This window comes from Chelonia mydas, chromosome 3 (assembly GCF_015237465.2).
Source record: "Chelonia mydas isolate rCheMyd1 chromosome 3, rCheMyd1.pri.v2, whole genome shotgun sequence".
Classification (NCBI taxonomy): Eukaryota; Metazoa; Chordata; order Testudines; family Cheloniidae; genus Chelonia; species Chelonia mydas.
In genome coordinates this window covers 149,120,697-149,146,265 of record NC_057851.1, presented here as the reverse complement: position 1 = coordinate 149,146,265, position 25,569 = coordinate 149,120,697, and the positions used below count along the sequence as shown (strand labels likewise).

Sequence of the window (25,569 nt, the reverse complement as noted above, 5' to 3'; positions counted from 1 at the left end):
AGCTACAATATATTATATACCCTAATATGTTGGATGGGTAGGGGGGCAAGAGTTAATGTTGTGGCAGCAACTTTGTGTTTTGGAATTTCATAGAAATGGAGAACGACAAATCCAGTTCAGCTCCTGGCCTTGCAGGATTTCCTGGCACCAATGACTGTTGCATTAAAAGGCAACCTTTTGCATTTCAAGTAAATGCAGCTGAACTGTGTTCTTGTGTAGTAATCTGCCTAACTTTGTGTGTTTCTTTCATCTTAGGGGGCTGGCGATAGTTTTGTGGGAGCACTGGCTTTCTTCATGGCTTGCTATCCCAATCTATCCATGGAAGAAGTGATCAGGAGGTCAAACTTCATCGCATCAGTGAGCGTCCAGGCATCAGGGACACAGTCTTCCTATCCCTACCGGAAGGACCTGCCACAGGATCTTTTCTAACTCATGGTGCAGACAGCTGCATGTATTGATTGTACAATATCCCAGGCAAGGGAGTTCTGATTGTGCACAGGCAAGCTTTTTTTTTCTCTAAGAGATTCCAGGTCCTCGGCTACTAAAGGAGTAGAGAGCAGGAAAGTCTTTACTCCCTTCTCAATCACTGATTCCCTGTTAGATTCTGGTCTATAGTAGAGCACTAGGGTTGCACTCTTTCATTCCAGCAAAATATCGTGGATATGTCCCTTGCCCTACACACTGTGCAGCACAACCATTACTCTAATGGTAAAACTTAGTAGTCTATGTGTTCAACATTTCACTCCACAAAAAACTCATGTCTATAAACTAAAGAGACATCCCATAATATGAGTAGGGATAACTGAGCTCTGAAATTCAGTGGCCTCCACAGACTTTGCTGTGCTCTCCACTAATTAAGATTCTCCTTGATTTTGCTGAAGTTTCAAACCTCGGAGATCGCTATTGAAATGTGAATAATAGTTAGCTTTGAGTTTTCAACCAAATTCCTATAGTTCTTGCTCTCCGCGGCAAGTGCCTTAGCCCAAAGTGTGACTCATCAACCGTCTGCAGACCACACATACCAGCATGCGAAGTTCCATCTCATCCATAGTCCACTCAGACCACAATGAAACACTGCATGCCAGGTCCACATCTGCTACTTATGTTTCTCTATTGCATGATGGCTGCAGTAGGCTCCATACTGTGTCCATTAGGTGAGGTTTTCTGGTTCTGGGCAAGCTGCTGATAGAGCCCTTAGGTGAGTGAGATGTACATACCAGTTTATTAGCGGTTTAGTGTTCCAGGGAAACACATGCCAAGATGCCTAGTCAGTCTTATTTGGCGATAAACACAAATAAACTAGTTAAAGAACAAAATCAACCACAATGCACTAGTCAAAAAGCTGGCTTAGACATCTACCATAGGCCTACTCAGGCATAAATTCAGATGTGAAAAATAAGTCCTACATACATGAGCTTGATAAAAAGTTCTATTTTGTGTGGGTCAAATCCTGATCTCACGGGAGTTTTGCCATTGGCTTCAAAGGCAGCAGCCTTTAGCTCTACAGGATGCTACAGGTCACTTTACTACTTGTATTTTTTCTTCCCACCTCTACTATAAGCTCTGAAACACTAGTGCTCCTCTGGTTTCATCGGTCGATCGTGGTTTAGAATGCCTCTAGCAACCCTTCCACTGAAGTTCCCTTGTAGAAAATGTTAATTTTTTATTGCTATGTGAAACAATAGTTTCTTTAACAATTACAGCCAGTTTCACAATGGAAAACACAGACAATGGGATCTGCTATTTTAATTTTTTTTATTGAAGACTGTAAAAATAACTCGAAGGATAAATAAATGTTGATGTGATGATCTATGTCCAGACACTAAAGACTTTTCTCTCTCTACATTGTTCTCATTCACAATGGCCTTCAAATCACAGGAGGCATTGATTGAGTACATTTCCTCTCTTTTTCGCACACGCTGCAGGATTTCAGAAGCAGCATTCCGCCCGCCCAAGAGTCCAACTCATGTATAAAACAAGTCCATTTACAAGGTGTTGTTCAGATGGAACGTATTTTTCTCTTCTCTGTGAAGAGAACACGTTGGTTCACTGTGGAGAGAAAGCAACTTGGTAGGAAAGCAAGTGTTAGGATTTACTAGAAAAAAAATCCACACACCCACCTCCTGCTGCCCTCCATGCTTAAACACTGAACGAATGATTACTGGCACAGTGCCATTGCTGGCCAACCTGCTTTTAAAGGACTTTAGCTCTGCACACAGGTGTCTATTTTACCCCATGAAGGACAAACATCAGGATTTAAGTGACTGTGAAAATGGAACCTTTTCACTCAACAGCTGCTCGCCATGTCTATTCTGAGTCAGTCTGCTCTGCATAGGACACAAAGGTTTTTACAGCTTTTCTACTTGTCTTAGCACTACCGAGTCCAGACAGCTATGGGAAAGTAAACTGGATTCTAATCTGCCTCACATATGAACAATTCTTCTTCAAGGACCACCTGCAGAATCTTTATACAAGTGATGGGTGAACTACAAATTGAGCTGGACTGTAAATCCTCAACCTGAAGTCAGGAAAATCATTTTACTTCTAAATTGCGCATGTGATATGGAAGTCACTAAGAGAATGAGCATGGGAAACTACAATGCCGTTTGTGCAACCACCTTTCAGCTTCACATGAATTTTAGTAAATAACACTGAAAAATATGTAGGGCTGACACTATGCACCATAGAGATAGTGGATTGAAGTACTTTTCCCAACATATCACAGCCTAGTTGTGACTGAAACCTTTACATTATGCACTGCAACCATCTGGGACTTTCTACCTCACTATAAAAAGTTCCCTAAATGCAGGTCCCATTGTTTATGAAATTCACTTCACCTTTTTTGTGTGTAAGTGCATACAGACAGAAAGTACATCTAATACGGTGTCTGGCCTCCATGGATGGCCAGACTCAAATTTACCTGCCTTTCACACATGCCTCAGCGTCTCGCTTTCCCTCTGGTATAGGCTATAGGAATTTTTTTTCCCCTCCACCAAATGTGAACCCCAGGCCATTCCAAGCTACCTCCCATTTCTATTCTATGGGTTGCATCAGGCTGTTCTGCCACCAAACTCCTGCTAGGCTCAGAGCGCCACTCTATAGTGCACTGCACACAAACTGGATAGTAAAGAATAGGTGGACTTGTGGCACCTTAGAGACTAACAAATGTATTTGAGCATAAGCTTTTGTGAGCTACAGCTCACTTTCATCAGATGCATGCAGTGGAAAATACAGTGAGGAGATTTCATATACACAGAGAACGTGAAACAATGGGTGTTACCATACACACTGTAAGGAGAGTGATCAGGTAAGGTGAGCTATTACCAGCAGGAGAGAAAAAAAAACCTTTGTAGTGATGATCAAGGTGGGCCATTTCCAACTGTTGACAAGAACGTGTGAGGAACAGTTGGGGGGGGGGGGGGGGGGAGGAATAAACATGGGGAAATGGGGAAACTATTTCCCCATGTTTATTCCCCCCCCCCCCACCCCAACTGTTCCTCACACGTTCTTGTCAACAGCTGGAAATGGCCCACCTTGATCATCACTACAAAGGTTTTTTTTCCTCTCCTGCTGGTAATAGCTCACCTTACCTGATCACTCTCCTTACAGTGTGTATGGTAACACCCATTGTTTCACGTTCTCTGTGTATATGAAATCTCCTCACTGTATTTTCCACTGCATGCATCTGATGAAAGTGAGCTGTAGCTCACAAAAGCTTATGCTCAAATACATTTGTTAGTCTCTAAGGTGCCACAAGTCCTCCTCTTCTTTTTGCGGATACAAACTAACACGGCTGCTACTCTGAAAACTGGACAGTGTTTCTAGTGTGTGTGTGTGGGGGGGGGGGTTGTGGAATGTTCTGAAGCAATAAAGTTAATATGAAATTAATACACTCATTTTCCAAGCCAGGAAATGAATCCCACCACTGCCTGATCTAAGGCTTTCCCTTGCACATGAAATTCAGTTTCTGCCAACATGAATATTTTTTGAGGAATTTGATTAAATCAGCTTGTATCTCCAGGAGCCTCTCTCCACAGGCATCAGACTCCTGCATTCTTAAGTCAACAGAGAATATCAGTGTTAATCTTCCACCAAGACTGCACTGAAGATAATATCCCATGTGACTATCAGCCAAATGGCTACACTACATATTCAGAGCAACGTGGTTTTTTAAATTATGCCCTAGTTAAATATCAGATTACCAGGTGTTTTGCAGGAGGTACCTGGGATCTGTACGGACTTAACTCTCCCATGCTATTTTAAGAGCTAAAGCAGGTTAGAATGTCCCCAACTTAGACTTTAATGTGTTAGTTACAAATTGGTGCCTTCCCACGTCACTTTTTAAAATCCTCTTTTTTAAAAAAAAAAAAAAAAAGTAACTCTTGGCAAGTGCTGTTGACACCCATGACTTACAATGAATCAGGTTTTAAATGATGGAGAGTGTTGAGAGTCAGAGGAACACAGCAGAACAGTGGAGAACTTTTCTCCAAACATGTGGGAACCTGCATTTATTTCTATATTAGACATTTTTTAAATAGAAATATTTTAAATAGATTTCATCTTGACACTGTGATGAGAGTTTACTGCTCTTTTGGTTTAAGTGTCCCAACGAACTTCTCTGCAGCTGCGTAGCTCACTGCTGCTTCTTACAAGACAGCCTAGTCTAGTAAACTGAGCATGGAAGTAGAATGTACGAATTCTAATCTGTGCTCTGCCACTGTCTTGTTGTGAGGTCTTGGGCAAGTCACTGCCTCATTCTGTCCGTGCCACAGTCTGTAAAATGGGGTTAATATTACCTCCTCCTCCACTGGGACATTTTAAGGAATAGTACAGTGGTTTGAGCAAGTATTACTCTGCTTATACTCGATACATTGTTACATTCAACTGAAGAGAGAGTGTGCATCTTCCAGACAGCATGTAATTTCTTAAGTTCTTACCAATGGGATCATATTTCAGCAGGACCAATTTCTCCTGTAGTCGGGCTCTCTTGATGTTGTAACAGTAGCCCGTCCCTGCTGCACTCACCATCCTCACAAGGATGTACCTAAAATGACAAGGGACATCATTATGGCCAAAGGCAGATGTATACAGCGGTGGTGAACACTTTTTTAGTCAGTGTCTCCACTGCAGAAATTCCCCTTTGACATGGGCAGTTAAGTGAACTGAGACACTTACTGTCACCATCTGTGCCTATTAGGGACAATTTAGTGTCAATAAAATACTAAATTTAGCTGAGCTGTTACATGGGTTTGATTGCAAAAGTTGATGAGCAACTGCAACTTTAACAGATGTTGCCAATGCGCAGCTAAGCAACGCTGATGCACGAGTGTTGTAGGTCAGGAGACGAAGTTTTGGGAGCAGACCCTGGTTTCTCTCCCCAGGCCAGCAGGCACATCAGACAGGACAAGTATAAGGGAGGCAGTGAAAGCAACTTGAAATATTCACACTAAAGCTGCTCGGAAATCTTTGGTCCAAGCAGTTTTCTGTTGGAAAAAGGTGTTTCAACACAACCACTTGTTTTTCTTATGAAAATCACGTTGACAAAATTTCCTACACAAAAAAATTCAAAACTATTTTTTATTTCCAAAACATTTCATTTCAAAATTAATTTTTCGTTTTCAAAATTACTTCCCCCCCACCCCCACTCTCTGTTTTACGATATTTCATGATGTCTGCAGCATTTGTGCATAAGACAACGGGCCATATTCTGCCATGCCAAATACCACACCATAATACATGATACTTCTGCTGACATGGTCCAAATCAGAAATTTCAAAATATCAAATTTTCCTGTGAAACAAATTCCAAATTTTGATCAGCTCTAATTAAAACCTCCTACCAGCAAATCCATGAATAGCAAGGAACTCTGCCTGGAAAGGGCAATGGGAGGAACACAGGCAGAGAAGCTATTCATCTGAAAGAAGGCAGGGATTCAGGGAGCCTAAGAGGTGGCACTTGGAGTGAAGGGGAATCTATGGGCCAAGGGTGGGGAGGTCTGAAAACCACCCTACTAAAATCATGATGCTTTTAGAGTGCAGAGTCCATAGCAGGACTGTACATTTCAACATCAGCCTCAGGTATTTTGCTATTGAATGGAACATAGACTATGGCCAAGAAAGTAGTTTTCATACTGAAATAAGACAAAAAAGAAAAGATCTGCATACAATTGACTCAGTATGGCTCCTTTTTAGAAAAGGAACAGAGGATGATAATATTTAAAGGTATCCAGGTTATAGCCAATACAGTATCTCAGAATACAGAGCCCAACTGTCTCTTCCACTTGCACTGGGACCTAAAGCAGTATGTAGATAGAGTGAGGGGCCCCTCACCATGGTATGCCACTGAAACAGGTCAAGAGGTGGCAAGACTGGTGAGATGATACTTCTCCAGAGCATCATGCCCTCACAAACCCCCAGATGATGCTAACCCAGTGGAGGAGTTCGGGCAGCAGCCATGTACCGTAGAGAGAAGAAGAGGAGAAACTGGGGTATAATGTGAAGGCAACTGAGCCTCCCTGCAAATCCATAAGTACTGCCAGCTCTCTGGTACTCCCCAGGATCTCAGGGCATCTGGAGGTTAGGGAAGGAGGGTCAAGCCCCTTGACCATTTCTCCAGTGGTGATCTCTCCTCTTCCATCGCAATGAAACGCTCTGAAGGAAGCATTGCAGGTAGAACCCACATTCAATTTCCTGGCTTACAGACAATATGATCCCTTGAAATTAAACAGAGAAAATCCCTATTTGCTCACCCATGCAATGTCACTCCCAACAGCATATACAGTACATATGGCTTTGCCTGGTCTGATTTAAAGTCTAGTTTTACATGAAAAAAACATTCTTTTTTCCCCCCTCAAATGAAGGGTAACCACTAGACTTCCCTGAGCTAAAAGACCCAGTGAATGACCCAGTTTTCTGTCATCTCCTGTACACCCACTACAGGGATCAGGCATAGCACCTGTAGCCATGTAGCAGACTCCTTCCCCCATACCTCTCCCACTTCCTCAAACACCTTCTGGTCAGTTTCCTCTTTCTAGCCCAGTGATATCAGTATAACCAGAGTTTGAAACTCTTATTTGGTACATGTCTGAGGGCAGGTTCTTTTTGAGTAAGACACTCTGTTATGAAAATTTCCAACTTAATCAGGCAACCCAAGCCAGATGCTCTAGTGAGGTGTAAGCAGAACAAGAAGGGAGGAAATCTAGGGGAGAGACCCAAAAAGGGAAAGCAAAGGGGCCAGAGGAGGACCAATAAAATGATGAAGAAAGAAGGGAAGAAAACACAAAACCAAAAAAAGAGAAGCACTTGGTTTTGAAAATAAATTTCGTTTCTTAATGAAGGAGGAGCAGCACAAAGATAGAATAAAAAGGGGAGAAATACAAGAGAAAAAAAGCCATAAAAAGCTTTTAGGTTAGTGAAGTTAATTGTATTTATATTTCCTCCTTGAGGAAACTTTACCATGCTCTGTTCATTGGTGGGAGGGGATGATGGCAGAACATGATTATTATTAAGGCTGGTGTCAAACTGAGACCCCTCCTATCGAGCATGTACTTTAAAACTGCACTTTGAATGTCAAGCCCTGACAATTCTGCAGAAACACCACGAGAGGAGAGACACTTCCAACCCAGCGGGTGCCTGGCACCAGCTTCATTTGGGGATGATTTTTAAATCTTCAACAAGAAGCATGCCAGGAGGTCCTCTTTCCAGAGCTTTGCAGTACAAACTATTACAGATCCATGCAGGAATGCACCTTCTGAGAACCAGGGGAAACAACAGGGATGTTTTAATGACAGTTCTTCAACAACAGAGCTTCTCTATCACTTTAGTCTCTTGGATTTGTCTAAATACCTTACAAATACAATTTTGGCCATAACTGTTCACCCCTCTTATATATATTTTCATTCATTCTTGTCTCCTTACTTCTGGGGGAGCAAAGACAAATTTTTCAGAGTCCTTTAATTCCTTCCCAGCCCCAGACTATGCCAATCTTCTTTTTAGCCCATGGGATCTGGATCTATCTTCCTCCACAGCCCATTAACACATTCTTGAGAGGGGCCAGGTGCTCAGAACTCTGTCTCTGCTGCACTTCCAGCCCAGACGGAGAATGTGTTAGAGCTTTGCCCTCTACAATAGTTACTTTATTAACTGAAAGTGATGGCACCCACCTTGAAACTTGTTCAGCAAAATAGACAAGCAACTGTTTTATGATCATTATACACAACAGCTACAGAAGTTCAGGGAACCATTCTATACTCTACTAGAAAGGTAATGCTGATAAAAACACCACACGCATTAGCCTGGACCCCATAGAGGTCCAAACTGACCACATATGCATCCAGATTGCCCCCACTTAATGAATGAGGCTCGGCAAGTACGTGACTACGAGGATCCCTCAGAGAGTCTCTTTCTAATTGTCCTGTTCAGGGAAGAGGGTTGCCATGGAGTTCCCCCCTAAAGTGCACCACAGGGTTGGACTCAACCCTCTCAGGTATTCCAGGGGACAAGACTATGTGCATGGAGGCCCTGTGCTTCTTCACTGTCTCACCCAGCTTCTTGAAGCTCTGCTGCCAGGGATCCCTCTGCAATGGCTGCCTTCAGAAACTCCATTAAAATTAGATCCCCACCACAGAGACGACACTACAGGAAAAGCAGCACAGCCCCAGGGCTCTAGAACTTACTCAAATAATTCTTCCAGGACGAGTTCATTGATGTGCACCCTGCCAGATCCTGCCTCCACCCAAAAAGGGTCATTCGCTCCCCAATGCTACCTCCATGCAGAATCTAACCCTGGGGAATACCCTTCATGGGGGCAGTACTGCAGATCTTCCATTCCAGAGAGTGGGGGAGAGATTACATGCAAAGAAGATGCAGTCTAGCTCCTAGGTTGAAGAACGACAAATACTTCATGTACATTCAGAGATTCTTTTCAGAGTAGCAGCCATGTTAGTCTGTATTCGCAAAAAGAAAAGGCGTACTAGTGGCACCTTAGACACTAACCAATTTATCTGAGCATAAGCTTTATGCATCCGATGCAGTGAGCTGTAGCTCATGAAAGCTTATGCTCAAATAAATTGGTTAGTCTCTAAGGTGCCACTAGTACTCCTTTTCTTTATTCAGAGATTCTGTGAGAACCCCATATTTGTGTATCATTGTAGGATGCAACTGTGGGAAGCAGATCATTTGGAATAGCTCACACCAGTAAAATGTCACTTACTTGGATTTGCTCTTGGCCACTGTTTTTGGAGCACAATGATGAAAGGAAGAAAAAGAAAGAAAGTTATATCATCATCTTGTTTTCTTTTAACTATTAACATATAAAAATGATTACAGCTTTGCATAAAAGCTGCTTTTGGAACAGTCCCAGAGCAGCCAGACAAAGACAATCAGTTGTAAAGGAGATTCCTCTTGCCTTGTATAGCTAGGCCATGCCAAAATCCAGCTTTATTTCCCGCATCATATCATTTTAAAAATTATTTGTGCAGTGCCTAGCTCTGTAGGCCCTGGCCCGCTTGTAACCTCCAGGCAATACTGCAATGTAAGTAAAAGTATAGCAAAATCCACTCTATGTTCTGTCTGCACAATCAAAGCTCTTGTTCAAGCCCCTAGTAGTTCCGACTACTCCCACTTCAGGTTCTTTCAAAATACTGTGAAGATCAGATCCCTCGTCCCTATGTCACTTCACTCTCAGAATCCCTCCACGGGCTTCCTGTTTTCCACTGCATAAAAGCTCAAGCTTCTTGCACTCACATTTAAGGCCCTTCTCAGCCCTGCCTTTTTCTTCTACTTCTTTATCTTAATCTTTTAAGCCCCTCCAGCACTTTAGCAACACTCATTTATCCACTTCTCCCACCAATATAGGCATTCTGCCCCTTTCACAAAGAATGCCTTTCCTGAACTGAAACATAAGGCAGCTACCCTCCTCTTCAAATCTCTCTCTAAAGCCCATTTTTGCTGGAACACCTACAAGAAATCACACAACCAATGATGAGCTGAGGAATGGGCAGGATCCCTGGCAGATCCTACCTCCACCCAAATGGGGTCATCCACCCCCCACTACTACCTCCATGCAAAATCCAATCCTGGGAAATGCCCTCCATGGGGACATTACTCCACAGAGCAAGGGAGAGATCCATAAGCACATGAGCTTATGTTACCATCTTCCTTCATTGAGATTCTTACCCTCACAAGAATATTTTCTTAAATTAGACTGGAAACCCTTCGGGGCATGAACTGTCCCCCACTGTCTGTTTATACAGCCCTCAACACAAAGGGGCCCAATCCAGAATCTGTAATACAAGTAATAATGCAGCACACATGTCACCACAAGTAATGCCCCAAAAGTTACCTTATATTGGACATTCCGGTTTCATTTATAACGTATTTGTATTGCAGTAGCACCTATGGGGGCCCCACTCATGGACCATGAGCTCAATGTACTAGATATTGTACAAATGCAGAACAAAAAAATGGTCTCTGCCTCAAAGATCGTACAATCTAAGTAATGTTTTTAACTATTTCCTTTTCTTTCATTCTTTTAACCAAGCATTTCTTTCACAGTTGCTGACAGTAGTTTATGGAATTCAGATATTTTATCTCCCTGCCCTTTTAAGTTTTCAGTCCACACTTGGGCCTGTTCTGACATGTCCATATAGGTTTCCAGATGACCAGGGACTCAGCCAAGTTCAGGATTAGGGTCCTCGTCATCAAATGGCCAAACCATCCGTTCATTTTTAAAATGACTTAACTCACAGGTAAACTTTGAATAAGATGTGACATTTCTAGAAATTAAATACTGTTAGCCCTGTAATCGCTCGCTCGCAGCTGGGGCTTTGAACAACTCCTAGGACGACACGGCTGGTTGACAGATACGTGCCTGAGAAGCAGAAGGGAAAGACCAGCCAAGCCACTCGGGCAGATCTCTTTAAAAATTCACCTGCAGCCCCCCCCTTCTTGCTACAGTCACTGCGGCCTCCACCTGCCCCCCTCTGCAGCGGCGGCCGAGGTGCTGCTGGAGCAGGCAGGGCGAGGTGCCCCCTGGGCCACTCCTCCCCTTCGGCTCGCTGGGGTGACGTCGGCTAGTAGGAGGTGCCGCAATGCCCGCCGGGAGAGGGAGGGCCGATGAGGGAGGAGTAGTAGCGCAGCCTGGGCCCAAGCGCGTCCCTGACACCGTCAGGCCCGAGCCGCCTCCCGCTGCCCCTCGCTCCTCCCCGCCGCCGCCCCAGCTAGCAGCAGCTGCGAGGAGCCGGATCCCCTTCCCCACTCACAGGCGGCCACCGTCAGGAACATGGCGCCCACTCCGCCGGGAGACCCCTCCACTCCTTCGGCCGGCTCCCGAGCCCAGAAGCACCGCCACAACCACTTCCGGGGGGCGCGGGCGCGGGCGCAACCGCTTCCGGGGCACTAGAGGGCGGCCGGGCAGACGGAGAGGACGGGGCGGGTGACGCTGAAGCCCCGCCCTTTGAGCGCGCGCCAGGGCGCAGCCAAGCCCGGCGGCGGCCACGGTGACCGCTAGAAGGCCACGCCCCCCCATCCCAATGGGCGGGGCTGCCCAGGCCTTTGCACCATGGGTCCTGCTCCACCGTGTGAGTTCTCTGGGGCTTGGGCCTGGGCGCTGCTAGGACACCCGCTGTGCTCGGCGCTGGACAGACACAATGAAGGCGCTCGCCGTCTAGGACGGGGGCAGGTCAGCGTCTCCTGACAGATACCTCCTGGCTTGGGGGAAGAGAGCAGGGCCATGCAGCGAGCCCAGCTCCTTGGAAGGCCTGGGAGCAGCCGAGCTTTCTGGAGAACCAGCGCGCACCAGAGGGCGGGAATACATTTTCTGTATAATATTAATAGATTTTTTTTCAAGGCCTGGAGGGGTCATTCTGATAAACGAGGCTCACCTGCACAACAGGCCGGAGAAGCTGGCCTGCTAACTCCTGTATCTAGTGTGGGGTGAGGAATCTATGGCCTGCAGGCCGGATCTGGCCTTTTGGTTAATTTCCTGTGGTGCTCCCCCACAGGGCTGGAGCCCTGAGTGCAAGCTTGCTGTGCTGTGGGGGGAAGCCCCGAGCCTCTGCACCCCCTGCAGGGCTGGAACCGCGAGGGCTGGCTCCTCTCCTGCCCTGCTGGGAGGGGGAAGCCCCCAGCCTTTGCACACACCCCCCACCCCACCCCTGGCAGGTGAGTGGCCCACGATTGATTTTTTTTTTTTTTTTTTTTTGTGGGTCAATGGCCTGTGACAGAAAAAGGGTTCCCCACCCCAATCTAGCCCATCACGGAAATAAGATCTGGGACTACCACAGCTACTGAGCTGGGACAGTCTATGTGTTCTGTCCCCTGTGCTTACTCATGCTTGCTTCAGCCACCATTCACAAATCGCTGTTGATTCCCATACAGGGCTGCCAAACTTTGCAATACTTGGTGTTTTTCTAAAAGCTGCAGCTACTGGAGTCCTGTGATTACATGAGAAGCTCAGCTTTCATTTAAAAAAAAAAGAAGCAACTTCTGGCTCTCATGGTAGTGGTGAAAAGCTTAAAAATGTGACATCCTCCCCCAAGCCTCAAAAAATAAATTTAAAAAACCTAGAGTTTTTGCTTTGTTTTAATCTCACAATGTTTAAGTTGATCTTGTTGTTTTTGAGGCCTAACTCATCATTTTTGAGTGCTTGTGTTTAGCAATACGGCTTTAAACATAGACCCTTTTGACTGATGATATAACAAATCTCTCATGTCCAAAAAAGTAGTACAGTATAGTACATTATGCTGTATTATACAAGCCTTACCCAAGGCTATGCAGGGTTAAATTGGGATTTTCAAAGGAGCCAAAGGGCATTCATTGCAATTCAGTGGGAGTTGGGTGCTATAGCCCTTTAGGCCCCTCTGAAGATCCCAGTCTAGATCATAAATAACTCAGTAGTAGCTGCAAAGTGAAATTAACAGGCATAGGCAAGGGAGATATGGAATACTTCCAGAGGAGATTTGAAATGAGATGGAGTGGATGAGATGGAGGTACATGGAATGGCTGGTTCTGAAGAGTTCCATAGGCTGGGTTCGCTGCATTTGCTGCCAGTTGAAGACACAACAGACCCAAAGGGGAGATTAATTATTGCACTTCAGTTTTTTTAAATGACTTGCACAATGAATACGAGCAGGGATATGAAAACATACGAACATTTCTGTATAATTGAGGAACGTTATGACTCAAGGAACTAATAACAGAAGTGGCACTAGGCTGCTAGTCTGAATCTATGCCAGGTCTCTAGTGACTAACAGCTGTTATTGCGAGATTGCAGTCTGGGAGCCTCTGATCTGATTCACAGTGATCTCAGGCATTGTAACCCACTGGTCAGTGGGTGTATAGTGTCCCTTATCCACGGGGGATATAGGGCTGTTACAGAACCTAGCTCCTTAGCTCAAGCTGTACAGACTCATGCTTTCAACTCTGGAGGTCTGCAGTATCAGTCCCCACATAAATGGGGATTCAGTCCTAAACTGCTGTGGGAGTTACATGCAATTATGTGGAACAAGTTCCCTCGGTCAAGACACTGGCCAGTGCATGCTACATACATCCTCTGGGCAAAAGAAGCCCACAGCAGTTTGAATCCCAGACAAACTCTAACTTACATGGCAGCTGCCATTGTGGCTTACACCAGGGATTGAACTGGGGGCCTGGGCCCAAGTCCCTACAGCTGGAGCTAAAGAGCTGAGAGTTGTAACAGGCCCATTTCCTCTGCTGATCAGGCACAGAAGGGGACACATAACACCCAGTGGGTTACCCCATCACCACAATTGTCAATGCTTCGTGTACTGCCTGCTTGTTTAGTATTCTGATATGTTATAGGATTGCTCTTTCTTGAGTATTTTTCAGAGTGGCCTAGGGAGTTCAGATAGGCACCTCTTGTTATTTTAAAATGTATAAATAAAAGGCACTGTTGCTGGCAGTGGGTTAATAAATTAAGGAGTGAATTATGTATGGAAACTGATCTTCTCTCTGGCCTGTAAAGACCTCAAGGTCAGGGCTAAGGTGATTTGAGATGCATTTAATAACCTCAGCTCCATTTAAGGTGCAGTGTAAAGGTGCTTTTGTTACCTGCATCCTCTGAAATGCTAGCTTTGTAATATTAGTACATCCCAGTAACAGGGGCTCCTACCAGCTGACTGAATAGACCTATTGTTTCCTGTGAGGTGCTGAGCTCGCTCAGTGCTCAGCACTTCACAGGAGCAGGTGCTGATTGCCCATGACTAGGACTGTGGCTCCAAGCCTTGGAAACCCCATCACCTGCCAATTTTATATATCTGACTAAAATAATTTCTTCTTATAGCTTGGGCACCCCCATTCAATTGCTAGAATTCTAATGGAAGATACAGGACTAAATTCAGCCTTGTCATAAGGAGATGCAATTCCAGCTGAAGTCAATGGAAGTTGTGCATGATTACACCAAGGCTGAGTTCGCCTGTAGTTGGGCAGGTGGCAAGCTCAGAGTACTGCATGTTATACAAAACAAACATGTTTGAATTTTGCCTTGTCCTTTGCATATTCATTGTTCATCTCTTTCATCTACTTGTTGCAAATTGCTATAGAACGAGATTGTGAGCTATCAGACAGAGACTGTCAGAACCATACGTTTGTATAACACAGGGGTCTCAAACTCAAATGACCATGAGGGCCACATAAGGACTAGTACATTGGCCCAAGGGCTGCACCACTGACCGCCCCGCCCCCGACTGCCCTGCCCCTGCCCCCGCCCCCGCCCCCACTCTACCCCTTCTGTGAGGCCCCACCCCTTCCCTGCCCCCATTCCAACCCCTTCCCTGAAATCCCCACCCCAACTCTGCCCCCTCCCTGCCCCCAGGGGGTGCAGGAGGGGTGCAGGGTGTGGCAGGGGACTCAGGGCAGGGGGTTGGGGTGCAGCAGGGGGCTTAGGGCAGGGGGTCGGGGTGCAGGAAGGGTGTGGGGTGCAGCAGGGGGCTCAGGGCAGGGGGTTCGGCTGCAGGAGGGGTTCGGGGGGCAGGTCCATCCCGGCGCCTACCGGGGGCAGGGCAGGGCAGGCTCCCTGCCTGCCTGTCCTGCCCCCGCGCCGCTCCGGGAAGCGGCCGGGGGGCGGGAGGGGGCACAGGGATCTGTGTGTTGCCCTGGCCACTCCTCCAGGTACCTCCCCCAAAGCTCCCATTGGCCGCAGTTCCCCGTTTCCGGCCAATGGGAGCTTCAAGGGAGGTACCTGGAAGAGCGGCCAGGGCAACACACAGACCCCTGTGCCCCCTCCCGCCCCCCGGGTCCCGGCCGCTTCCCGGAGCGGCCCGGGGGCAGGGCAGGCAGGCAGGGAGCCTGCCCTGCCCCCAGTGCGCGCCGGGCCGGAGCCGCTCTAGGTAAATGCTGGAGGGGCGGGGGTGCCACGGCGAGCTGGCGAGCCGCAGAAAATAACCCCGCGGGCCATGTGTTTCAGACCCCTGGTATAGCATCTGGCACAGGAGAGCCCAGATCCCTGTTTGAGGCCCTTTGGCCCTACAGCAATACAAATAAGAACAGTAATACAACTATCAACGGTAATGTCAAAAGAACTCTAACAGGTACACTCTATCACAGAGTGGGATATATCTGGTTCAAATTATAAATTCCATTTTGTAGAAGGAATGCCATTTTGTGATATGTGCTGAAGAACCAAAGGCAGGGTTATTATGAGGTATTCTAGATAGCTAATATGCCCAGGAAAGATGCTTGACACCTGATTGAAGGACTATGACTCAGAAGCCATCACAGAGCAATCTAGGACCATCAAGTTGGATTGTCTGTTAACTACTGGCCCAACCCGATAGAACAGTGGATTTTCGACATTGGGGTGCCAGCATGGCCAGGGAGTTCTGCTGCTTCTCAGCCTGATGGCCACATGGCCAAAGGGAGAGAGACTGTATTTAAGAAGGGGTTTCTCTTCTCTGAAAAGTGGGAGTCACCCATCGCTGCATGCAAGAAGAGGCTGGAGAGAGATGGAAGGCTGGAGAGACGCTGCCTAGCCTGAAATGCTGACAAAACTCACAGAATAGGTGAGATCAGACTATTGGAGGGTACATCTCTGGACTTCTGTTATTTCGCAAAGGTCTGTAATGCTTTAGAGCATTTAAAGAGTAAAGTGGTTGAGGTTAAGAAATTCCTTTGCTAAGCCTATATTCCTTGCTTTCCTGCCCCGTTGTCCCTGAAGGGGGTTAAATGAGAAGCCAGAGGGTTCACATCTAGGTAGAACTCTGGGGGAGCACGAGTAAGCAACTCAGGGGGTTGGGAGGTCTGAGACACTGGTTTTGGGGCGTAGGGCGACTGGATGCCATCATGTCCCAAAGAAGGGCATCACACTAGAGATTTGAGCCTGTGAGTATGTCCTGGAATTTCAGAGCTAGAAACAGTAACTAGGCTCCATCCAGACTCAGTTGGCTTAGGAGCACATGGGACTCAGCGACGGGATCCACTCGCAATAGACTCGCAATGTCTATACAGAGGGGCACCTGGTCAGGGTGTAACACATAAAGTAGAAATTTCTATGCATGAGCATGAGAGGAAGGATGATCCTGTGCTTAAAGCAGTGGATCACAAATCAGGAGACCTGGGTTCTTTTCCTTTCTCTGCCTCAGACGTATGTGACCTGAGGCACATCCCTGAGCCTCTGGGTGCCTCAGTTTCCTTCTCTGTAGAACAGAGACACTATTAGATGCTTGTGTTACAGAGATGTTATGAAGCTACACCCATTAATACTTGGGAGGTGCTCAGATGTGATGTTGCTGTGTGCAATAGCAAAGTTTTTAAATAAATAACAGAGGACATTTCAAGTTCTCCTACCCTCTTGGGTAATAAACTGAAAGTCAGGAGGATATTACACTTTAAAGAATTGACAATGGATCCAGCACTTATTTTCTCTGCTAGTCAGATAAACTGTTAATGTAGGAATTAAAGTCCTTGAGTATTCAGCAATTAACTGTGCAACAAAAATATGTCAGCTTGACATGCTGAAAGCAAGCTAACAAGACTAAGATGGAATGCATAACAACATCCAGTTAATGTGATATTATGTGGCATGAAAACAAATGGCTGACAGTAAAAAGACTGGAGTAACATGACATCCTCTCTGGGAAAGCACTTCTGTGTGTGTTGGGAGGCACCCTTGATTTCGGTTGACATGTTCCTTGTTTCAATTCAGTTATACCAAATTCTTTTTTAATGCTACAAATGTTCTGATCTGTACTCTTAGTACTTCAGAAATACAAATCCATTAGTCACATAATCGTTTGCCTGCAAATATCAGAGTGAGAGAGAGCAAAATATTCAGGATGATAAAATGCTACTATTGTTGGATTTCTCCTCTTTGATCCCCTTTGCTGCCTCAGTCAAAATAACATAACTGAAAAGGGATCAGTTTGCCAGCCTCCCGATTTAACTGCCAGGCACAAAAGCAACATTAAAGACAGTTTTTAAATTAAACTGGGAATTAAATATTTGTACAAAGATACCATCAAACAGAGTTTTTACTGGGTCTTTTAAATATCCTGTCTGGTGGCAAAAAAAATTGTTCCAATGACACTTTTTCTGCTTTGCAGCAACAAGGGCCATATAAATATAGATTAGACTAGAATTCAGCATTCCTCACCTTCCTCTTTTATAGCCTCTTCTTTAGACAGCTTTATACAGGCATCAGCGAAAAACACTTAGTTGAAAACTTTCCTGTATGAAAAGGTGGTGAGAGCATAACACATCTAGGATGGCAGCTGTCACTGATAACCTGAGAGAGAGGAAGTGTTCTCTATTGTCTAGAGCGAAAGTGCGGGAGTCAGGAACTTGGATTCTGTTTCCAGCTCTGACCCTGATTCACTGTGTGAGTTTGGACAAGTCACTTAATGGCTCTCTGCCTCAGTTTCTGTCCTCAGCTGTAAAACAGGGGTGATAATATTTATTTTGCTGGTGAGCTGTGAGGCTTAGTCCTTGAGCCTGCAGCTGACTGCACAGACAGACTGCAGCACCCAGGCAGAGTAAATTGTTGTATTAAGTGCTATGTAAGAGCTAGCAGCACAGCACTGTGAGATCCTTGGAGATGTGTTATGCAAATACAAAGTTCTCCTTCGATGTTGCCTAGAGAAAACAAGCCTGATGAACTGTAGCACCAGCCCAGATAATTCTGGGACTATTTTAAAAGAGAAGTCACTCATGGCTACAGAGGAAAAGCTGCCAGCGCCCAATAAATCAGTGTTATTCAGAATCAAACTTGGGTTTTTTTGTTAGCTAGAGACACGATGAATTGTCATGTTGTGATCTAACTGACTTTTGCCTTTTGTTTCACCCCATTTTGCTTTCAGTAAATGACTGGATCTTCATTCTTTGCCAAGAGAGTGTGGCTAGATTCCTGGCACGGTCTAAGAAGGCAAGGGACTCACCTGCAGTATTGGCAGAGGCAATGCTTCACCTGCACATGACAGTTGAGGTGAATCATCATTTGGAAAAAGCAATAGGGAGAGGGTCGGCAGGCTAAATATATCTGCAGAGCATTGTAAATATTGGCTTGGCACTATATTTTATACATGAGTGACTGTCAGTTACAATATCTTGCTAAATAAATATTGAAAACAAACGATCAGTGTCCTCAATCCTTGCAGAAGCTCCACCAATCCTATGGGGTTTCCCACAAAAACAAGCAAACAACTAACCCAGCCAAATGCTCGCAGCTCAGGTGATACGCAGTATCATCTCCTGCAGGTCCCCTATGTTCTCCCCTCTCTGTGCTTGTTACAACTTAGCAGGATCCTTCTCTCAGCACTGCTAAGCACACACACACACCATTGTACAAATCAGGGATCCAGCTACTAACTGGGTTTTGGAATTCTTTCTGCATATCTGCATCCAGTATCCCAGCACAGCCAGGCTGGGAGAAGAAGGTGAGAATTAGCTCACTACTGTTATTATTAAAGCCGGGCTGGACAGGCAAGGTTAACGATAGAGAGAGCCCTTTAAATTGTTAGATCAATTTGAGTCAGGTTGATAGTAACCAAAAGTCATTTTCAGCTGCTGGCTGTTCAATGGCCTGTTTGAAAGGAGCTGGTGATCGTTCTCAATCCAGTTCTTAAAGATGTTCACATCACAAAAACTATGTTTGATCTCTTGCTGACAACATCAACTGCAAAGCCAATGACTGAATGGACCTGGGAGACTTTCCCCACTCAGCCCTAGAGTGGATCCCTCCAAATCAGGTGTGGGGCAGACTGGTGGGCCAGGCTGGAGCACCCATACATTTGCACTGCCCATGCTTTGCCTGTTCTCTGTTTATCGAGTATGGAATGTCAGTCTCTGGGTCTGTTACCTCTCACTAACACGGAAGTCACTCAGATTTAAGGGGGAAAAACAAAGGCAGCGATTGCCAGTTTCCTTGCACAATTTTTAAACACCCGTTTCCCAATTCTGATGGCCCAGCAAAGAGCACGAGGCACAACATCCTTTCACACTGCCCCCACCTCCTGAAACATCACAGCAGTGAAACAGCTGCAACTCAAAACACTTTGTAAACAGGTGACTGAAATCCCCTGGGATGCCCGATGGCCTGGGCATGTCTCATTGTGATTATAGTTCCTGCTATACAAATTGAAGTCCACGTAGCAGGGCTTGTGCCAATTCCTAGGCTGTTGTAGTTCCAGTTGTTATGGGTTTTCATGACACAAAGATGGCATACAGACAGTATCAGTGATACAAGACTCAGGTAGTGATCCATTCAAACTACCAATTCTGCCCTGGAAGGGCTTTCATGTTCTGGGACCTTTCTCTAGTTGAAAGTCACCCCTGTGCAGTGGGCCAGCTCAAGACCTAGACACCACTTAAGTCTTCCAAATAGGGCTTGTGAGGGACATAAGTGGTGAATGACTAAGACAACAGTCTGTAGATCTATACAACTTGTGAGTGGCAGCAGGTTGTTCTCAGCAAGACCCCCACCTCTGGAACATCCTCCCCTCTTTGGTCCAACAGAACACAAGTTTGTTGGCCGTGTAGGTACAATGAATTGTAGCTGCATATGTGTAGACACCACAGTCGTTAGCAGAGAGAAAACCTGAGACCTTCAGCCCCCAAAACACAAGCCCTTCTCATGCTAAAAAAGTGACTCCTTTCACTGTAAGTAGAGGCTGTTTTAGTTGGAGGGACCAGCCAGTGGAAGGAGACATGATCTTACCTGTAGAGACATTATATTAAATAGACCTATTGTAAGGCCTAATCACTTATGCAGGTCTTCTCTAAGTCATGTTTTAGTTGTTTGTTTTGGAGAGGAGGTCGTGTATTGTTGTTGTTGTTGTTACTGTTTGTTTTTGCCTACATAGGTTTGGATTATTTTTGTGTTTTTCAGTATAGTTTTTTGGAGCACCTGGAGTTTGTCTGTGAGATACACTATAAAAATGGAAAAATACATACCTAAGTATTAACACCAGTCAGAAAACAGAAGAAAAAGAAAGCCAAAGATCTGTTATTTCCTAGGCAGAGAACCAGTAGCAAGTGCAAGGTGCTTTTTGATCACAGGTGGAACAAGATGCCTGGCTCTCAAAGGATTCAAGTGTGTCCAGCTTGTGGGGTTTTTGATTCCTCCCTAAGAAGTCATCATTTGTCATCACAGGCTTGTAACACACATTGCTCAGAGCCATGTGGCAATCGTACAGATGGCAACGTTTACTTAATGCCATTTAAAACCAAGATGGAAGAAGTTTCAGACGAGAACTAAGGGATTCAGAAGTAGCATCTTTAGTATCACGGAGAAGAAATAGTGCCTCAGAAAGAGTTGTAACACCACAAGACCAACCAGTGGACAATGATACTATTAAAATCTATTATCTCAGGGCTGGTGGAGGTAGTGACTAGGGAGTGTGGGGATGGGCTGGCTCAAGGAGTTAGCATTGGCTCATAGAGATTTTCTTCCTCCTCCAGATCAGGGGTTCTAAACCTTTTTCTTGCTGGGGCCCACCCTAATAGGCTATAAAAACTCCATGGCCCACCTGTGCCACAACAACTAGTTTTCTGCATATAAAAGCCAGGGCCAGCGTTAGGGGGTAGCAAGCAGGGCAATTGCCCATGGCCCCATGCCACAGGGGCCCCCACAAAGCTATGTTGCTCAGGCTTCAGCTTCAGCCCTGGGTGGCGGGGCTCAGGGCCCAGGCTTCAGCCCCATGCGATCGGGCTTTAGATTTCTGCCCTGGGCCCCAACAAGTCTAACACTGGCCCTGCTTGGTAGACCCCCTGAAACCTGCCAGCAGCCCCTCACTGGGGCCCCGGGCCCCTGGTTGAGAACCACGGCTCTAGATTACCAGTTCAGGTCTGACCTATAACCTGGTTAATGGTGCCTAGAGGCTGCTGCCATCTGGTGGCTGATTGGTATTGGGAGACTAGTATAAAATGAGTTGGTGTCTTACTCCACTTCCCAGTGGGCAGCGACCATAGCACAGTTAGCAATCTCAGCAGTGAGAATGGAGATTGAGCTGGCCTTTCAGCCTTGGAAATGGTCCCTCCAGCTTAAGGGAGACAAAAACTGGCTGCTGGAACTACCCAAGCCCAGATAAACAGAGAACATATTAGTAAGTGTGGAAGCTAGAGAACCTGAAAGAAAGACAATCTATTTGTGACTAAAGTCTCACCTTTACTGAGAAGGGTGCTCTGGGGTGCAAAGATATTTTTTAGTGGCTGTTCTGCGGTGCTGCCTTCATGTCAGGAACTGTTTCAAACAATGTATTATTTCATTTACAGTTTTGGGAAATGGAACTGCAATAATACGCCTGCAATCCTTCCCTCCTACATCCTGGTGCACTCTTTAGATAGACTGCAGTCAGCTGGACAGGGAAAAATCACCCTATCTGCCTTGTCTAATAATCATATGGGTTTGCTGGAGATTTGGAGAATGACTATTGATGGGCTCTGCAGAGGGCGGAGGGCTGGGGGAGACTAAATACATAGTGTCCTGTGGCTTGATGGCCGCTCGCCCTGAGAACCCCAGGGTGATATGCCTCCAGGTGTGCTTCACTGCAAGTATTTAATGCATCATCGCTCCTTTCTCTATGAATTTCTGACTCTGAAGCCAGGTGGCCTTTTACACCTGACAGGATAACAGAAAAACAAACCAAAGCAGCGCAGTGTTCCCTTTATTTCTGGCTGCTTAGCCCGTCTTTCAGCTGGTTACAGAGAGCAATATTTAAAAACAAATTCAGTGGCGCAAGTGTTAAGGACAAAGAGGTGAAGCGAGTGCGAATGTAACAATTCGTTGGAAGCTGCAGACTCTTGCATAAGAGTCTGCCTTGGGTTGGTTCCCTAAACTAGTTTTTCTCTTCCGCAGAGTCACTGTTGTCCCACTTAACCTACAAACATGTGAGCCATTGAAAGCCCTGATGACGCATGCTGACTACAATATGACCTTTGCATAGTCCCCGCCAAAGATCATCTTTCCTCTTTCTATTGCATAAGCGCTGCCCATCTGTCCTTCCCCTGTCACACCCTTGGAAGTGAGGGACAGGATTACATAATGTCTTGTGGAGCAATGCAGAACTCAACTCAAAAGAAGGGTGCAGGGGTACCATGTGTGGTCTGTTACAGTGTTCACTGATCACACAGTGTAAGCTAGAGTTTGGGATCACTAGTGTGGGGACATGGCGAGAATTTTGGGGATCCACAAAGCATCCCGGCCTCTATAGTAAATGGCCTGTATTTTAACCCGGCTGAAAATATTCCCAGCCCAGCAAAACAATAAACCTTTTCCCTACATAATTAGAGGATTCAAAATCCTTCACCACTACCCACAAAGCGTAACCAATACGAGTCACAATCTTTTCCCCAAAATTCACCGGCACAGAGGCACTGGAGAAGCCTTCTACTTTCCCTTGTTCTTTTCCCTCTAGCAACACAGGCCTGAGCTATGCTAATACAACAAAGCCCCTCCTCCCAGATATACCAGTAATATACCCAATCACGCTTCGCTGTATGTTGCTGATCTAGTAGTGGAGTACTCAAACGTAGCTAAATCCCTTGGATGACTCTCAGAACCCAGCCAATCATCCAGATCACAAGTCAGTCCTAGCCCCTCCCTGCCCTATATTCTAATGACCTATTTTTTTCTTCCAAGAAAACGATCTCAGCGTTAAGTGGTAATGCAAGATCGTATCTACTCTTTGAACTTTACTTTCGAACCACAGTGTTGGAATAAGATTATTCATTTAGTAGAAAAATGATGTTCACCACTCAGGACTCTCACTAGTATTGTTGTGTGGTTGAAGAGACATGAATCAGCTATTATCCTTTACACTAGGCAATCAGCACTCTTACCTAGATACCATATTCACTGAACAGCCGCACACGCTTCAACTTTCAGCTTTCCTTCTTAGTGACATGACTCCAACATCTGATACCTCGATATCACCTTGTACACTTCACTCTGACAAGTGAAGTAGAAGTGCTCATTAGAGAGTAAGTATGGTTAGTGGATTTGGTGTTACTCTTGAGATTCTGGAGGCCTAGGTGTTGTCCCTGGTTCTGCTACTGACCTGCTGTGTGACCTTAGGCAAATCACTTTTCTGTTTCCCTTCCCACCCTTTCCCTGTCTTGTCTATTTACAATGAAAATTTTCAAGGCAGGTATTGTCCCTTACTATGTGTTTGTACAGCATCTAGCAGAATGGGGTCATAAGTGGTGGAACTAGGGGTGCTGGGGGTGTGGCAGCACCCCCTAGCTTGATGTGGTTTCAATCATATACAGGATGTACAGTTTGGTTCAATGGCTCTCAGCACCCCCACTATACAAATTGTTGCAGCGCCCCTGAATGGGGTCCCAGTTTTGACTGGGATCTCTGCAAGCCAGTGTTGTTATGCTTGGCCCCTTTAGTGGAACACTCTAAATCAGGGGTTCTCTGGACAAATTATTTGGTGGTCTCAGAGTGTGGCCACCAACTCTTGCTGGTGGTTGCTCTCACACTCTTTCCTAAAATACTTACTTAGCTTTAGGAAAAACAAAGAAATATGCGCAGATACACATCCATTTACATATTGCTCGCTAGTAAGTCTGTTGTGAAAATTAATATTAACAAACATACAAGTATCACATTTCACAGCAGACTTACTCAGTCCTGGCAAACCTGGGGACAAGCTTTGGATGGGGGGCCGGAGCCTGATGCCCCACGGCCCTGGGACGGAACCCGGGAACACAGTCGGAGCCCAGTGCTAGAGCCCAAAGCCCTGCGGGCAAAGCCAGCTGCCCTGCTACCCCAGGGCTGAAGCCCAAAGCCTGAGCTCCACTGCCCCTGGGAAGGTGAGGAACTCACTGGCCACCTGCTGCTCCAGCCCCAGGGGTCTCCAGAGTGGGGCAGGGCCCAACCCCTGCTAGTGGCCCCAGTAACCAACACCAAGGTGGTGCATCCAGGAGCAACAGGGCGGGGGAGGGGCCGCTGCTTTGCGCCCCTCCCCCCACAGACCAGGGGGCTGTGGCCACAAGAAAAACCTCTGGTGGTCACTGTGGCTGCCTTTGAGAAATGCTGCTCTAAATCAGGCCTCCATTCTATGATACATATCGGGTGAAATGCAAGCAAAGGCATTCACACTTAGACAAGCATCTGAAGTCAACTGCGTCTGGCAACCACTCTGGCTCTATAAAGAACAGCCCCAGGTTCTCTAGTTATTTATAGTTCAGCATCAGTTTGGACCCAGTTGCTCCTGGGTAGAGATCTCTTTAGCAATAACAAAGATTACATGAAGAGCTTAAAAAAAGAATTCCACCCCTCGGAGGCTAAATTACTTCCACTATGCACAACTGTCATAGCTTCCAAGCCTTGCCCTTTAAAGATAGCACTGAAAAATAGAACTCTACAGCTGAAACGATATTCATGCCCTCGCTAGGCAAAAGAACTGTCATGGATCTATAAGATTCTTCCTCAACGAATAACCAAAATACAAGCTAAATGGATGGAAGATTTAGCCGCTGAGTAGAAACAGCAGCTTGTCAGGAAGCATATAGGAAGGTTAGCGCCAGTTACACTGACAAACTGCAAACACCATATGATTGCTTTGTCATAGAGTCCATCTCCGGGTTAGTAGAATGGCTACATGTTCACCTAATCCCTCCACCAACTACCAGTCAGGGCCGGCTCTACAGTTTTGCTGCCCCAAGCAGTGAAAAAAATTGCCGTCGCAGATGGCAAAAGGAAGAAGTTACCGCCGATTTGCCACCGCGGCCAGCAAAGGGGAGAAGATGCCTTCGAATTGCCACCGCGGCCGGAGGAACGGCCGCCCCTTTCGAACTGCCGCCCCAAGCACCTGCTTGGAACGCTGGAGCCTGGAGTCGGCCCTGCTACCAGTCACTAGCTAAGGAAGGAATTGCCGTATACATGTGATGGCAGCAGCCGCTACTGGAAGAGAATTCTCTATTGTACATAACTCTAGGACAGGGGTCGGCAACCTTTCAGAAGTGGTGTGCCGAGTCTTCATTGATGCACTCTAATTTAAGGTTTCGCATGCCAGTGATACATTTTAACGTTTTTAGAAGGTCTCTTTCTCTAAGTCTCTAATATATAACTAAACTATTGTTAAAAGAAAAGGAGGACTTGTGGCACCTTAGA

The 25,569-nt window shown here is 46.0% G+C and overlaps 2 protein-coding genes and 1 long non-coding RNA gene across 8 annotated transcripts in view; 2 read left to right on the top strand and 1 right to left on the bottom strand.

Moving 5' to 3' along the window:
* Positions 1 to 1,812, top strand: part of RBKS (ribokinase) — a 106,209-nt gene extending 104,397 nt beyond the window's left edge. For all 4 annotated transcript variants that reach the window (XM_037895561.2, XM_043543528.1, XM_037895560.2 and 1 more), the window contains one exon: positions 256 to 1,812. In XM_037895561.2, the coding sequence (XP_037751489.1) occupies positions 256 to 429 (174 nt within the window). In that variant the 3' untranslated portion in view covers positions 430 to 1,812. The remainder of the gene's footprint in view (positions 1 to 255) is intronic.
* On the bottom strand, positions 1,739 to 11,526 carry MRPL33 (mitochondrial ribosomal protein L33). 2 transcript variants are annotated; one of them, XM_037895562.2, is made up of 4 exons: positions 11,261 to 11,383; positions 9,211 to 9,229; positions 4,938 to 5,044; positions 1,739 to 2,049 (listed from the first exon to the last, which is right to left on the bottom strand). In XM_037895562.2, exons 1-4 carry the CDS (start codon positions 11,280 to 11,282, stop codon positions 2,000 to 2,002), a joined length of 198 nt encoding a protein of 65 aa, XP_037751490.1. In that variant the 5' UTR covers positions 11,283 to 11,383; the 3' UTR covers positions 1,739 to 1,999. The 2 variants fall into 2 exon arrangements, with proteins under 2 accessions (XP_037751490.1, XP_043399464.1); XM_043543529.1 differs by lacking the exon at positions 9,211 to 9,229 and having other exon boundaries at positions 11,261 to 11,526.
* A 7-nt stretch (positions 11,527 to 11,533) lies between these two features.
* LOC114022366 lies at positions 11,534 to 18,582 on the top strand. Of its 2 annotated transcripts, XR_006289775.1 has the most exons (3): positions 11,534 to 11,679; positions 15,919 to 16,018; positions 17,635 to 18,582. It is a non-coding gene; the product is annotated as an uncharacterized LOC114022366 (long non-coding RNA). The 2 variants fall into 2 exon arrangements; XR_006289774.1 differs by having other exon boundaries at positions 15,919 to 18,582.
* Positions 18,583 to 25,569: the final 6,987 nt, after the last annotated feature.

Coding starts and splice junctions, on each gene's coding strand:
- MRPL33 (XM_043543529.1), bottom strand. CDS start 11,526: ATGGGGGGGCGTGGCCTTCTAGCGGTCACCGTGGCCGCCGCCGGGCTT. Junction 5,045..11,260: donor GTTCCTGACGGTGGCCGCCT/GTGAGTGGGGAA, acceptor TTGTCATTTTAG/GTACATCCTTGTGAGGATGG. Junction 2,050..4,937: donor GCTGAAATATGATCCCATTG/GTAAGAACTTAA, acceptor TTCTCTCCACAG/TGAACCAACGTGTTCTCTTC.